The sequence below is a fragment of the Thermobia domestica genome, chromosome 8 (genome assembly GCF_964235325.1).
Source record: "Thermobia domestica chromosome 8, izTheDome1.hap1.1, whole genome shotgun sequence".
In the NCBI taxonomy this organism is placed as follows: domain Eukaryota; kingdom Metazoa; phylum Arthropoda; class Insecta; order Zygentoma; family Lepismatidae; genus Thermobia; species Thermobia domestica.
In genome coordinates, this window is record NC_137461.1 from 282,997,852 (window position 1) to 283,015,140 (window position 17,289).

At 34.9% G+C, this 17,289-nt stretch overlaps 1 protein-coding gene across 1 annotated transcript in view; it reads right to left on the reverse strand.

Annotated features, from left to right (window-relative positions):
* The window catches only part of LOC145692593 (uncharacterized), a 56,991-nt gene extending 44,381 nt beyond the window's left edge, over positions 1–12,610 (reverse strand). Inside the window, exons 1-2 of the mRNA XM_081767913.1 lie at positions 12,581–12,610; positions 1,065–1,353 (exon numbers count right to left, since the gene is read on the reverse strand). Coding sequence (XP_081624039.1) covers positions 1,065–1,353; positions 12,581–12,610 — 319 coding nt within the window. The remainder of the gene's footprint in view (positions 1–1,064; positions 1,354–12,580) is intronic.
* Positions 12,611–17,289: the final 4,679 nt, after the last annotated feature.

Below are 17,289 nucleotides of genomic sequence, written 5' to 3' on the forward strand. Positions count from 1 at the left end.
GTGAGAGTTTCGGAAACCCAAACCCAGAGAAGTGAGGGAAAATATGTTTTACTTTTGTTACATATTCATTTTCTGTTTGTAGTAAAACCACACAACGTTTCAAGCTTCTAAGCTTAACAGTTTCGTTAATTGTATTCGGCGTATATATTTGATTCATAGGTTGACTGCCAAGGCATTATGGTACGCATTGCCCCCCAGGCCACATTACTTTTTTTACATTATCAGTTTCGTTTGGCCCCACAGTTGCCAAAAATGCAGACTTTGGTTAAATATGCTAGTTCATTGCGCAACTATGCCCGAGTACCATCTTGGTTATTCATGGCAACCGAGATAAAAATTTGCTCTTCTTAGATGAGTACCAAATTTGGTACTTGGGTATAATGACGATTTCCACTTCCATATTCTTGCAAGGAATGAATCCCTAGAGTAAGGCAAATGGGAGAAATTGCATAAGATCAGCCGAATTGTTATTTCCGGGTGGGAGGGACGAATTCCCCTCTTGTCAGTCCCAAAAGATTCATTCTTTGGCTGGATATGCAGAGTGATGATGCAATTATATCCCAGTACCATACATGGTGCTAGGGTATAATTATGTCAAAAACTTCCATATCTCACCAGTCTGCTTTTTTTTGCAATAGTGGGATCAAACGAAACCCGAGCATGTAGAAATCCACAGTAATTCGGGCAGTAATATACGGACAGAAAACTGATATCTATAGTGTAATAACTTTTTTAAAATAAAGATATTTCAATGCTAAAGCTACCGTTTTAAAGCATGATTTTTACTCTCTCCAAACAGATAATAAAACACGTACCGATATAGGCCCATATCAAAGAACGGAAGACACGTGGCGAATACCAAATTTGATACTCACGGCAACCGTGGCAAGTAATGTGAGTACCATTATTCGCACTCATGGCAGTCAACCTGTTAAAAGTAAGTGGAAAAAGTTCCGCTTGTCCCGCATTTGCTTGAATATTTTATCAGCAGTACTTTACTTCGGAATCATGTTGGAACAGACTCGAAACAAAAATTGCACGGTAAGTATGATAATTTATATTACCTGAATTGAAGAATCCTGGTAGAAAGCATTCACACTTTTTCATGGCATGTGCGTAGTAATGTTCTGTTTGGCAAGTTTGCATTGAATATAAGCTGTAGATTTCTAATTTTACTTCATCTCCGTACAAACACTTTCTCTGACTTACACTTAAATACCTCAATGACGGAGAAGTAACTGTTGGAATTATTTGAAAAATGGAACCAATGAGATTTGGATCGTCTGAGAGAAACATGTAGGAAATATATGCGCTTTGTTTACTTGGCAACTCATATGGTGATACTAAAAACACCTGAAAAAACATATAAACGTAAGTGAGCATTATTGTGCTTTGCATATCAGAATGTGAACAGAATTGAACAGTCAAAATTACAAATTGCATATCACATAGCACGAACAAACGATCTGAGGGAGAGGCCTGCAGTTGCTTGTAGGGATTGCCGTACTTTCAGCGCCTCTAGCGAACTACATTTGTCAGGTTGCGAAAAATGTTGTTTCTTCCTCTCGGAATGTGACAAGGGATCGAAAATTTTCATTTCTTCCCTGGTTACCTAAGGTGTATTAAATGTGATCCCGTTTGCAATTTATATAGATAAACAAATTAAACTGAAATAACATTATTAAGTAGATAAAATAGTCAGAGATCTTTGTACGACAGTTCCTATCAAATAATTTTAACATACATTTTCTAAACGCAGATAAAAGTACAAAATCTCCAGCTGGGGTAAAATAGACCCATTCTTACTCTTGTGAGGGTTGGCCCCTCTGATAGATGTAAGTGAAATCAGTAATGAATGAGGAACTATTGATATTGACGGTATCGACACTTGTTGACGTTCGTCTGTCCGTCTCTTTGTTTTACGAGAAAAACATAAGCATATTCGATCTTAATGAAATTTGATAGGTTTAGAACACCAATCTCTCAAAATTAGCAATATGTTTATTGTTGCAATCCGTGGACAGAAAAATTCTAAAAGTTTTAAATTAAATCTCATACTGGAATTTTAAACTTTGCACATAAAATCATGTTTAATGCTATTACATTTTGCTAACACTATTACATTTTTCTAACTTATAAAAGTTTATTTATTTATTATAGGTTTCGTAATTATTATAGGTTTTTCTAAGGTATTATTATTTATTTATAATAGGTTTCAGATACAGCACTAGGTCATTTTACACTGAAATATTTTAACAATTATGTAACATAACAATAGAATCACAATTTGAAATCGAGATGGTACAGTACAATGACAACGTTACAAAGATAGTTTATTTATAGCTGATCTGAAGGTATGCTCATTTGAAAAAACGTCTACAGTTTCTGGTAACTAATTATACGTGCTAACAATTCGGTTTAGAAGGGGCCATTTGACAATAATAACTCTCGCAGCTCGAGTGTAAAAGAGATCACTAGACCGTGTTGTTCTAGTGAGTACGCGAAAATTGATCTGACTTAATAACTGTTCACATGATATATGGTCATTTGCAATTTTATGCAAAAATATTAGGTAAGAAATTTTGTTTCTCAGTAGGGGAGGTTTGATAATGAGTAATGTTAAAACGTCAGTTTTTGGAAGTGTTCCACGGTGAGGTACTCCGTAGGATACAATGGCTAAAAAGAAATTAATTACAGAATTTATTTTTTTCAGATGAGTAGGACAGGCCATAGACCAGATAGGAGAACAGTACTCAATAGGTGGAGCAACATATGACTTATAGAACAAGCTTAAGGAATTAGGATCTTTTACGTCAGTGAAGCTATAAAGGAGTCCTAGTTTTCTCATAGCAGTACAAGAAATTGTGTTTATATGTTCCGCAAAAGTAAGCTTACTGTCAATGATAACACCAGTATCTCTGAAAGAGGTGACAGGATTTATGTTCATATTATCAATTTTGTAGACGTGGTTTATAGGTTTCTTTTTTAGAGAAACCGTAAGAGAAGCACATTTTTAGATGTTTAAATTAAGTTTCCAAGACTTACACCAGTTCAGAAGAATTGAAGCATCTTGCTGAAGAGCAAGAGCATCGTGCTCTGATTTAACTTGTCTGTAGAGTTTGCAATCATCAGCAAAAGCGAAGAATATTGGTAGAGCTGTTTGTGAACAAAGAAGGCAGATCGCCCATGTATAATAAAAATAGAAGTGGACCCAGAACACTGCCTTCAGGAACTCCAGAAGTTACGGGAATAAATTCAGAAAAGTAACCTGAAAATGGAACTCGTTGTGTCCTACTATTGAGATACGTTTCTAGCAGACTAAGTAATTTACCAGGTATATTGAATCTAGAACTGAGTTTGTATAGAAGAAGATGGTGTGGAAGAGAATCGAAAGCCTTAGACTGGTCCAAATACAAAATGTCGAGTTCAGCATTTTCTGAGATGCTGCCCACAGCATCGGACATAAGAACTGATAAATTACTAAGACAAGATTTTCCTGACAAAAAGCCGTGTTGTTAGAAGTTTATAAATGGAGCAACAAATTGAAAGAGCCTCTTTTTGATTATCTTTTCACAAACAAGTGAGAGTGGAGATAATAAAGAAATAGGTCAATCGGAGGACACATAATTTTTATGTTTACCAGACTTATAAACAGCAGTGATATTGAAGTAAGATTTGAAGCTTTCCTGGCGGCGTATATGATAAAGTTCTTCTCGGGCAATCAGCCAGGTGAAAACTGGTGGATAGGCCAACGTTTCGAGAGCTGTCATCGTTCTCATCATCAGGGCAATTATGTAGAGATCAGCGGATATAAGTAATATATACTCTGGACTGGCGAGAATGCTGGTTCCTGATTGGTTGATACAATCTGAAAAACTGGAGCTGTGATTGGCTGGCTATGTTCCGTGGTCCGTGGTACTGATTGGCTGAGGGTTATCTGGATGTTTGTGTGTCGTTTTCTTTGCTGTGGTACTGATGACCGGGTTCCACAGGGGGCTGAGTTGAAATCCAGTGTCTCTATTAACGTTGTTCGGTTCATGAACTATGGCAAGAGATTCAGCTACTATCCTGGTCCAGTAATTGGTGCTCTTAGTAATGATGGATGTGTCCTTAAATAAAACTTTATGTCCTTCAGTTAAACTGTGTTCAGCTAAACCTGATTTTTCTGGATGGAATAATCTAATGTCCATTACTACTAATCCATCCATCATCACCTGTAGAACCCGGTCATCAGTACCACAGCAAAGAAAACGACACTCAAACATCCAGATAACCCTCAGCCAATCAGTACCACGGACCACGGAACATAGCCAGCCAATCACAGCTCCAGTTTTTCAGATTGTATCAACCAATCAGGAACCAGCATTTTCAGCCAATCAGGAACCAGCATTCTCGCCAGTCCAGAGTATATATTACTTATATCCGCTGATCTCTACATAATTGCCCTGATGATGAGAACGATGACAGCTCTCGAAACGTTGGCCTATCCACCAGTTTTCACCTGGCTGATTGCAGTGATATTAGCTCTCTGCCAACTGGTGGGAAAGACACCTGCGGAAAACCGATTTAGTAAAACCAAAAGCGAGCTGGCAACACTGCGTAGGAAGCAAGTATAGATATTATCTGGCCCTAAAGCGCGCTGTTGGGGCAATGACAAGAGAACAGAGAGTACTTCAGTCCGTGTGATACTGATAGAAGACAAAGACTCAGAACAAACAAAGAGAGTGGGGGAAGGAAGGTGAAGTGGGAGGGGATGAAGCAAAGTTACTAGCAAAATATTCATTAAATACCTTTGCCATGTATTCTTCATTTACACAAGCAATTTTGTAGGTCAGTTCTGTCGGTATGCGAGAACTATTTCTTCGATTGTTTATTAGGGTCCAGAAACGCTTAGGGTTTTTACGTGTATCAAGTATGATGTGTTCAATGTACTCTTCATACTTTCTTTTCATAAGATATTTACTATGTCTTCTAATATCTGTAAAGTTCTTGTAGGTATATTCACTGGGAAAATCTTTCCATAGCTTTCATGCACTTTTTTGTTGCGAAGTATGCACTTTAGTTGCTCATCAAACCACGGAGGTAACTTTGAAGAAGGTCTTTTACGGAAAGGCAGTTTCCGTAAATGTTTCTCCAGTTTGTAGAATTTTGCTGCAGGTTGTCATCAAAGAAACATTTTTGATTTTTTTAAAAAAAATCCTTTATAATTGTCGTTATAAAATTTTCAGTTATAAGTTATCATTGGAATATGTATTATTTGTAGTTGCCCCAATCACTCCTTCTGCATGAAGTTATAACAAGTATTGACTTACGGAATGAAACAAACCTTCCTAAAATTCTATGATTGTTTTCGTTATAAAATATTTGGTTATGGTCCAATTTTCTTGATATTATAGTTTCCCTTGTCCACAGTATGTGCAATTAAAATCAGACAATAATAAGGGAGAATTTACCTCATCAACGTTATCCCGAACTGTAACACTGAGAAAAATAACTTCCAGTTAAATTATATAAAATATAGTTGATCTTTGTGCAATATGAACCATAATTTGAGATTTCAGGATTTTCCCCCTGCACAACGCAACACTAATATGATATCATCCTATCTTTAAAACATACGTTACAATGCGATTTTCGTTTTGAAGTATTTAACTTCAATGAAATATATGTTGAACCTCATAATTGCCAATAACGACTCAACTCGTCATGAGAATTTCACTTGAATTTGCAGTCTGACGACTACGCTAGTCATAATAAGATGACGTATTGGGCATGACGAATTGAAAGGTATTCTCATTGGAACGTAAAACTCAAAAATTTTATTTAATTTCATAATACGTGTTCTTAACAAATTTATTCCCCATTCTGATGCACCTTTCTGATTCGGAAACTCACCAGTTAACAGGTTAAGGAGACTTTATAAGATAAGAGCAGTTTCATATTTAAGTTACTTGTAGAAATAATCTTATGCCCCATATTATTTTTTTTTTTGAACTTTGAAGACACTGTTCGTAAAAAATCAAAATCTGTGGAATGTTGCGCAAAGTTGTTATATATTGTATATCAGTCTTGGAATTCAAACGGATTAATAGTGTGATTTGAAATGCTATCTGTGATTTGAAATTAATGTTTCGTGAAAAGGTTGGAAAAAATACTCCAACATGTACCATGGAATCGACATAAAGTCTCTCCCTGATAACAAACATTAATAACAAGAAAACAAAGAGTGATAGAAGCATATGGTCTTAAATAATTGCTTGGATAATGCTTGCAAGATTTTGCCACGGCCTGTGCTGGTATCTACTGCAGCTGATCACAGCGCGACAGTCATTTGTTTAAAATGACGTCAGCACAGCATAAAGCGAAGTGTGTTGTCACACTATGAAACAAAGTCTCCCGTCACAGTTCAACCAGTGTTCGTAGTTTGGGGGAAATTTCCCTGGTCTAGGGAAATTTCATAGGTAAATTTAGCAAAAAGGTGAAGAAGGGAAATTTTTGAGAAAACGTGAAAAATCCAGGGAAATTCACTAGCTGACTGATTGAACAATAGAAACACTTAAATTTGTCTTTGTTCTTCAGAAGTAAACCAATACAATGGCAATGGTTTGTGTGTGCTGAAAGTAGCATAATTTTTACCCATTATTGGCTGATGAAGTGTACGGTGGCTCAGTGGTAGAGTGCTTACGTCTGGTGCGTAGGTTCCCTGGCTCGAAGTGAACTTGTAGTAAACAATATCGTGCTCATAGATTTTCTCGAGGTATTGCCGTTCCTTCCACTTTCACATTCTTTTATGATAACTATTCTATCAGGCCTTGTTTCCATTTTGTACTAATACACGATAACACACTGAGCAAGGCTATGTGATAATATGTAAAAAAAACAGTATCACGTAACAGTTTCAACACAATAACTCTATCTTCATCAGACTTCCACTCCTTCTCTTTTATGATTATTCACTTACTTTAATTATCGTCTTTCTTAACCTAAAGGCATAATCGTGGGAAGTTCAGCTGAAAGATTTCATTGCATTTCTTTTTTTTAGCTTCGTGTATGTGTGTGTATACTTTTGTAGAAAAAAAGTGAACGAAAAGTAGACGAAATATAGAAGCAAATGAATAAAACAAATGTGGTTGATATTTCCTTTAATATAGGTATTGGTATATAGCTAATATAGGTAATGGATATTCAACAAACTAGGGAAAATTTGATAAGGAAAGGGTCAATTTTGTATCAGTCGAGGGAAATTTTCTTAGAGAAACGTACAAACACTGAGTTCAACAAACATTCAGAAGAGAGTATGGAGAACAACAACCAGATTTTAAGAGCATAAAAGAATGATATAGCACGTGTATTCCAACAGGAAGTGTTTATATCATGATAGAAGCGGTAGACCAGCTGTTAGTGAGGAACGTGTGGATTCGGTTCGTGTTGCTTTAACCCGAAGACCAGGGAAATCCTTGCGTTGCGTCATGTGAACTGGACATCCCGAAGTCACATGTGTTAAAAGTTTTACACAAAAGCTTGAAGTTATATGAATATGAGTTGCAGATTATTCAATATAACATAAAAAGACCATCTCCGACGCACAAGTCTCGCATGCAACATAGCATGGCCAACTAATGGAGCACATGTTGAAAATCTCTAAATCAGGTAATAACACTACTTGATTTTTGCTATTATTTTCCGTAATCCCCATCCTTCATTAAAAGTTCTCTTGTTATTAACGTTTGTTATCAGGGAGAGACTTTATTGTCTATCATGTACATTCATGTCCAAAATGATTGTCGCATATCTATAACTGTCTTCTTGTAAGAATATAATTTGATAATGGTTTCGCAGGGTGCTTTTACTAGGATACTTTGTATATAATCGGGAAATATGTATTTGTGGTAAATTTCATAGGAAAAAAGATATAAATGCCAAAATTAGAATGAGTAAAAGAAAATGTTGCTAAATGAACAAGAAAGTTTTGTTTTTGTTCTATTGTTCTTATTTACTGCTCTTTTTGATATGAAATTTGCCGCATACATGTCATTGCTGATTATACACATACTAACATTGTAAGAAATTCCGGGCGAATTCATTATCAAATTATATTCCTACAACAACATATTTATAGACATGCGACAATAACTTTGGCTATGAGTGTACATCATAATATAGGCTTTCTTGAATACTACTATTTGTACTTTCTTGAATATTTACTAGTGTAGTTATAGATAGAAAGGAATGACAATGAAGAATGGAAATAGAGTATTTCTATAATTCACGTAACTACCAGCATAAGAGAGTGAATTCTAAAGAACACTTATGTACTCTATTCTTTATGTATTGCATATTCCTAATAACAACATAATGGTATTTTCGTAGTAAATTTTAGAAACAATGATATATTCAAAATCACCTCGTGTGTAATCTTTAGGAATTGAGAATTATTAATATTCTTAAAATGATTATTTGCTATAAACTATAATTTTTTTAGATATTACCACGGCTGCGGCCATATTTATTTGATAAGTTATATATCAGTAAATATCGATTAGTATTTCACTTCACTACACTGTATTTACAGTAAAATATCTTACAAAATTTGCTATAATGAATTAAGAGAATGATTACGTATATTGTTCCTATAATTTTGTGTGTTCTTAAGAGAGTTACCTTTGACTTCTTGACTGGATAAAACACGGATATTCTGAAGAAATCTTCTACATTGAATATTGTTTGAACTTTGCTCTCTCGAACGCTAGTATCACTTACGTCACTGAAATGCAATATATAAGGGATTATTCACAATTAACCATACATATATATATATATACTGGGGGCTCACACTAAGTTAAAGGTGTATATGAACATTTAGTTAGATCCCTTGCTTTTCTAGTTAGGGTAGTACCGTTTCAGCTCCTGAAAGCTGCTGAGTTTCAGTTTTAAGATCGTATTGCACTCCTTGAAGCTGATGTAAAAAGAAACTGTATTGAAGTAAGCTTTCCAACGGTGTGCACATTATTCTTCTAAATTCCGTTTTCTTTACAATTATCTCCTGTTATTGAGGGGAAACGATATCACTAGGGCAACAGTAAAACCAGGGCGGATACTACACTCTATGTCCAGGAAGTTGTTAAAAAATTTACGTTATCGGTAGGAATAGTAGTCGAGAAAGCATCATATTCGTACTGTACGCCAATAAAAGCAATGCATCTTGGGAATTACAACCGTTTAATTCAACAATGATTTATTTATGTGCAATTTTGAATAACAGTATCGTCGAAATATCGTAAAAATATATGCTACAATTATCCTACAGAAAAAAATTTAAACTTTGTAGGATAAAGTCTCGACAGATGTACACAGTCTTCAGTTACGTTTGTGAACAACAAATGGCAGTAGAATAAAACATGCAGTCAAGTGTCCTAGAGAACAGATTATGCAGTATAACCTATCATAGTACAAAGACAAAATTTGTAAAATATCTATTATCTGTAGTACATATAAACACTTTACATATATTAACGTAGCCTGACGTGAGAGGGTTTCACTCTTGTGTGTTTGTTAAGACAAAAAAACGCTTCTCACATTGTTTACTTAAACCAATGTTCAGTACAGATACAATGATAAACTAGTCAGTTTGTGTCTCAAATGAAAACTTAAATACCAGGGAACCCTTATTAGGCATTTCTGCTGTTTTTGCGAGCATACTTTGCGGCCCGTGATTTCATGTAGAGTATCACTCAAGAGAACATGTATTTTAGTTCTTAAGCAATTACTGATTGATCGTATACTGTTTCAAGATTCAAGATGAGCAAAATCCATCTTAGTTTTGCGGTAGCTTATGGTAATAATAGAGGGTGCAAGAGAAATGTAATAATATATCATCGATTCCCGAGAAATGAATGATTTTTTAAAGATAAGGAAGTGCACAATGATGTTTTAAATCCATATTTATGAATAAAAGACGAAGTGTAACAGCCAGGCAGACGAGAAAACCTTCACCGATACCTACACATGACTTCATGGACAGGGAGCCAATCAGTACACTAAAAGCAAACTGAGGCTACCTGTTATTATATATACAGTTTTTGGTCAAATAAATCTGAAACACAAATGACGTTATTTGAGCTTAAATGCAGAAAGTACTACTTAACACGAAATCCAGAATGTTTAAATTTGTAGTATTAACAGTTTCTCGTAGTGTTCTGAGTTTGCTGATATGCATGAGGTGAAACTATACTTATGAACGGAACGGAGGGGACTTTATTCCTGTTTATGAGCGTGGAGGAATGGAGGTCCTGGGTTGTACCAGAGACAGTTTTAAGTAAATTTTCGCTTTACATATAATGGACGTGTATAATCCATGTAAGATGGTTATCAAATAAAACAGTATCTGTAATGTATAAAGTGCAATTTCATTCCCACCCGAAGATCGGCAGGACGCAAAAGTTAGTCTTCTCTGGGGCCACGAGTATTTATTTATTTTTAGTTTCATTTCGAGATGGTTATCAGAGTTTATTTATTTCTTGGTGTATTTATGTGCTAAGCATAGAAAATGTGATCTGAGCATGGTATATAATGTATATGATGAAATGAAGTGCACTAGCAGCAGAGCACAAGGATTTATAGTGTTGCAACGAAGGTGTCAATCTTTTGCTCTTGAATACTAAGAACTTATTCAGACACTTAAAACCTTATTTTAGAAGACAAAGGTGTGCAGTTCAGAAATAATGTTGAATGGATGACTTATTTGCGACAATATGTAGAACGACAGAGGTTATAATGAGAGGATACCCGATCATGTTCATAGATAATAAGAAGATGATCTAACAGTGAATATGAGTGACATGGTAGAGTTGGATCTGGTCTAAGAGTTTATGCATAATCGGAAGAGCTTCTGCTGTGTGACATTGAATAGTATAAACAGAGTGAAGAGTATTGAGATTCGGTACGAGTATTGATTTAGATTTGACACGGCAGATCTCTTGTGTTGACGTCCAAATTATTAAGGAATAAACATGAAAACGTAAAGCATGGCATTCCAGGACTTGTAGGCATGGCATTCCACATCATAAAACTTATGAGGAGTCAATAACCAGGCTGCGAGTCCATGGGCAAAAGACGGACGAAAAAATATACGTACAAAGAATGAGTTTGTTTCAAACTGCGTATCAAGTTGATCTGAGGGTGTGTATTACCTTGAAAATTTGAAAGATGGGCGTTGCAAGAGAGATGTTTGTCGAAAGTGACACCAAGGTACTTCATACTATTTTGTTAGGGTATTGGTGAGCATAATAACGTAAGATGTAAAATAACGTCAAAACTCTTTCCCTGGTAGACGGTATAACTTGCTAACTACATCAGAATATTAAAAATAGAAATACTATTAAATATAATTTATTACTTCCTTAGTTACAAATATTAAGAGTGACGTTTATTTCAGGATTACTAAAATGGTAGTGTATAAGGAGAAGATTTACAGTGGAATGTCGTTCATACATAGTCACACATGTTCAGAATGTGGACATCCTGTATTCCTATTATGTTTATGGTGTCAAGTGTACAATTGCGGTAGAGGAATACTATCGAAGGTTTCCTGATCGTAGAGTCTCAAATTCACAAACGTTTTCACATGTGTATGATCAGTTACTTCAGACTGGTGAGAGTCTCAGTATTAGTAACATTAGAGCGATATTCACGATATCCCCTGAAGAAGATGAGGACATTACTTAAACTCTGCAGCAAAGCCCAACAGGAAATGAGAGAAGGATTTCACGTCGGCTTTAAATTTCGCTTTCACATGAACATAAAATGTTTGAAGGAAACAGTGAACAACGTATTGCTTCTTGCGAATGAGTTGAGACGCATTATAACATTTCGACATAGATTCTCTTTACTGATAAGGTGATTTTCACCAGAAAGAGACTCAAGAACACTTACAGCTCACATCGTTGAAGTAACGAAAAATCCTAGAGCAACGACAGCAAGAAATTATTTTAAAAAAATATTGCTATAAAAATGTGGGCGGGGATTATTAATAATAAGATTATTGGTCTCTTTTTTCCTATCTCAGCGTTTGACCGGTGAAGCCTACTTACAGTTCCTATGCAATTGTTTAATATACTTCTTTTATAGAGAATATACCTCTCCAGACTAGGTTGTCATTAATATACAAGTATAATGAAGTAACATTTCATGCTACTCACGTTGTACGTCAGTAGATGATTCAAAAAATTTCTAATTGTTGAATCGATCAGGAAATGCCGGTTAACAGGCCACCTCGTTTTCTCGACCAAACAGATATGGACATATCCTTTTGGGGATGGTTGAAGAACATGGTATACAGTCAAAAATTTAGTTGAAGAGACGAATTAATACAGAACATCGAGCCAGGCTTTTACTAACACCAACAACCAAATAGAAGATACCACAGGACAATAGAAGATCTAATGACTTATACTGCAAAATACATCGAAGAAGAGAGTAATGTATTGGAAAATCTTCTTTGAAAACACATCATAAACTGTGTCGAAAATCCTGACGTTAGGTTTCTGATCGATATTTATTTATCTTCTCTTACTGCACTTACCCTTGTATATATCACAGAATCCGCGTCCATTTATACTTTTAGTATCTTTCTTACATACTGCATATTTGTATTGAACCATTTTTTGTTTTGTATTCTAAAATTAGTAAAATTCCTCTGACACTGTTACTGTAAATAATTATTATTGCAAAACAATAAATTATTATTAAATATTATTGAAATAAATAGTTGAATGGACCAAGAAAGATTTCTTTTTTCGGTTTCCAGTCACAACATGATGTTCTCCTCAACTACCCTTTCCAGCGTCGTTTAATCTTTAACTACCTTTTTTACATAAAATGTTACATTTATCCAGTTTACGTTGGTTGCCCTTCTGATATAGTTTTCACTAAATACCAGGAGATAACTATAAAGAAAAATGTTTAGAGGCAATTTTAAAAAAAATCTCTCTGTTACTTCCATCCTATAGGCACGCTTGCAATAACATGTACATAGTTGAAAAGGATAATTTATTACCTCTCAAAAGAGATATATGTTTTGTCTTTAGATCAAATCTATGGTGTGTTATATGCTGTTAAATGCAAATCAGCATATCTCATGGACTGAAACAAAACATTCCTAATTAAGCATTTAATGCATTTTAAACTTGTTCGTGTCCGCAATATAGCCATTAGTTTAAAAGTCACAACTTGCAGATCTCGCAGACCCCTACTTTAAATAACGCATTTAATGAATTTTAAAAACTTTCAATCAAATTACGGTTTTAAAGCGCAAGCACAATCACAGCAATGACAGCACAATCATTTTATGACTGCATATTCTTAACAATATAACAAATTGATTGAGTGACACACATTATCCAGCAAGTTTTGAAATAATGATTCTTCTATTCTTTGTGCATGTAATGTGAATCTCCTCAAGAAAATGTTAAAGATATTTGTTCTAATCGCAATCACGATTTCATATATTCTGGCGTTGCTGTATATAGTAGATATTGAGCAATGAAAATGAAAATTTGATGATGAAAGCTAGTCGTGTGGGTTTACGCATATCCAACATTTCCAAGATTATATCGCACAACATTATACAAACAGCTTCCGAACGACTATGAGAACAATTACGGACACAAATCTGTGTGTCAACGATTTATTTCTTACCAATGATATTTCAGAATACATTATCATGTATTTTGCTTTTATAAGACAGGCTACCTGTAACGAAAGTTAAAGAGAAGTAGGAAAAAGTAAATAAAGAAAAACTTCTGGCTTGAGTTTCAATGTTAAATTTCATATATTATAATATATGTAAATGGATCTAAACTTAATGGTACAAACATGATGCCCTGAGCATCCTTTATAAATACTCTCAATAGCACTACCATGTCTTACCTGAATGAAGAAACAAATGCTGTGTTGAATGCATGACACAATCCGTACTGGGTGTAAATCAACGAATGCTGAAACGTTTTCTTCGTGAAATGTTCAGAGACCGTTGTTGAACTAAGTCTTACCTAATTGGATAAGATTAGCGGAGTATTACAATACGTTACATAAAAGTAAGTTAGTTTTACTTGTCAAAGCGTAAATAGAAAAATAGTAGGTTTCCCACAAATTTCAAAAGATAGACAGTAATTAGAAAGGAAATTAGGTTCCAATCAAATTGATTATGTCATATTGAAAACTACTAAATTTGCATTAAGATGTAACACATGTACTTGTAGTGTATTCTATGAGCAATGGCAATTTCAAAAAAAGTATTGTCCAAAAAGTTAGTTTTTTTTTTTTTTACAATAACCTCTCTGAAATGATTTTGTTCAAGGGTGACTGCCAAATAAATCAACCTTAATCTATCTTTACTTCTATCTGAGTGCTGTACTGGTTTCGTGAAAACCGGTACTTCAGCTCAGTTATTTTGTTGGTAAACCTTTAAACATGACCAAGGTTTAGGCAATAATCCTATTTGGATAAAAGATGAAGAGAATCTTTGGCGTCTGCATCGTTTATTTAGCACTGATAAGTCGCAAGAGATAAGTATCACACTCAAGAAATTAAAAACAATCAATACAGTTTATGAGATTGGATATGAAATACATTCCGGATAGCGGGTCAGGTGGTCAGAATGATAGAGGGCCAACTGTACGAAATGGCTTCCTTTGCGATTATATTAACATCCTATTCCAACTATCAGTGTATTGGGCGAGGCACATAACATGACACATTTTTGAAGTGATGTTTTGGGAAAATGTCAACTTTCCAATCCTCTGTAATTTTTCCCAGTCATTCGGAATATGCAATATCATGATCATAGCATTTTGCACGAAGATATGTTCCAGAGAAGTGTCACATCATCCTCACTTGCATTGTTACTGTTATAAACTCCCACAACGTTTGAATTCTGATAACACTTTAACGTCCTTAGTTGCTATAGTTGAATAATAAATTTATGTTTATCGTTTTAGTTTAACATGTAAATTTGAATTACGTGTTAACCTAACATAAGATTAAAGTCTTATATATCTTAGTTTTAGAACAACAATAATCTTACGGCGTTGCAGAATCTGCCAAAGATAATATAACTTGTCCATACTTTTACCGTGCAAAGTTCCAATAATTTTATGTATTCGTTTAAGACTTACAGATACGTTTCAAGCCTAATGGTGCCCCTTTACTGCAGAACTTATACATAGTGCTTGAAAATTACTTTCAAAAGACTTCGTGTTTTATCACATATGCATTTATTGTAACTCTGTACTAATTCTATTCATCTGTTTGTTTATTCAAACTGTGAAGTACATTAGGCAAACACTGACCAAAGGCTGACATTGACTATCAAGTTAACTTAACCAAGAATCGTATTAAAAAACAGAGAATCGTGAACCACATCTCGTTTTAAGTGCACTTGATAAATATGTAATTCAATTTTCGAAATTGAAACATTAGAAATATTACATAAGTCAACAATAGTCTAGCTTTCATATGTATTCTGTAGCAAAAAAATTATCTTAATAATTGCCCATTGTTTGAAAAATAATGTGTTGGATTTATTAGTAAAGAGAAACATTTGGAATAACGTCAAACACCGTACGTAAATTTAAGCCAGCATTTCTTTTAGTCTCTGACTCTAGACACTCCCCTCCCCCTCCAGTGTAACTACTATAGTACTGTGAAGATATGTGTATTTAGACAACAAAATATCTTATTTCGAACTATGTTACATATTATTTTAAAAATCATTACAGTGAAAAGCATAATCATTAATTTAATGTTAAATCACTTTTCGATTTGTTTCTAGGTTCATTTGCCTTTCCTGCTAGGAAGTCTTATTGCTGTCTGTTATTTCCTTCTTACACTTGCAATTTCTCAATTAATAAAAACAACAGATTGCTTCCCCGTCCGCATTCCTACCATCACCTTTCCTTGGTTAATCTACGAGCACGCACTTTTTCATCAAGATGGAAAACATAGTTAATGACAGAGGATATGAACCCGGAAAAGATGCTAAACAAAACGATCGATAGACTTTTGGAAGGGAGAGTCGACATAGAATTAGAGACGAGCTAAGATGTAGACCGAGAACTTCATCTTCAAGTTTACGACAAATTTAGCCATGCTCTGTCCTAAAGAACACTTTTGTTTCAGCTAACGTTACATAGCTGTTAACGACGATGAATTGTTTTCTAAAAGGAAGTTTCGATTTTGATTGAACTTGCGGTCTTCGTAAAGTTGGCTTTCCTGTCCGGGTTTCGCTAACCCTTAACCTTCGACTGCTTGAACGATCAGCCAGTCATATAGAGAGATGGACGGACATTAGCCCTGTGAGAATCAGCAAGAAGGCAACATCCAGATCTACAAGTAAGTGCAAGTAGGTTAACCTGTCCTCAAAGTTGCTCCCTTCACACCCCTCTCATCCCCTTTAACATCACAGTCTTTCTTTTGCATATGTTTGATTTTATTGAAATGAAACCCAGGTCAGATCCCTTATCTTACGTTCTGTCAAATTCAATGTATACAAAATCCTGGGCGCAACTTGTCGGTTCTGACATCCCCAATTACGTTATTTATAAGCGCATTATCTAAGCTCTCAGACCGACAAGGGGCGGATGCACATGGCGGAGATGTGGTTTTAACTTGTGTGGATCCACACATATCTGTGACCCTCGATTTTTCCCATTTAGCTGAACATAATTAAAATCTATTTTACATTAGTCTATTTCCCGCCCATCGTTAGAATTTGATGACATTATATTTGTTTTACCACCCTCTCCCCACCCTCTCAATTTGTTGTGTTATTTTGTTTTGTGTGCATTTTTAGCCATACTGTTTAGAGATATTTAGAGAAAATGGTGAAATCTAGCATTATGGCACAAGCTCGACTTACGTCTCTAGATTCTATTGTGCGCCCGACATTTTTTCACGGCAAGTGTGGGGAAGACATTGTTCGTTTTTTTGAATATTTTGAATCTTACTGCGTCATTTATGAGTTGAATGCAGTGAAGAAATGTCATTTGCTTCCATATCTATTACGGGACGGGGCCTTAGGGTGGTTTTTAGCTTTAACTGGAGCAGGCGAATTTGTGAACTTGTCGTATGTTGACATAAAGAGATGTATGATTACATTATTTGAATGTTTTGTAATTAAGGAGGTTAAGGAACAACTATTCGTTCTAGAGATCAAAAAGAAGGAGAACCTATTATGACATATATTTATGAGAAGCTAGATCTCATACTTAGTTCTGATAAAGCTATGCCTAT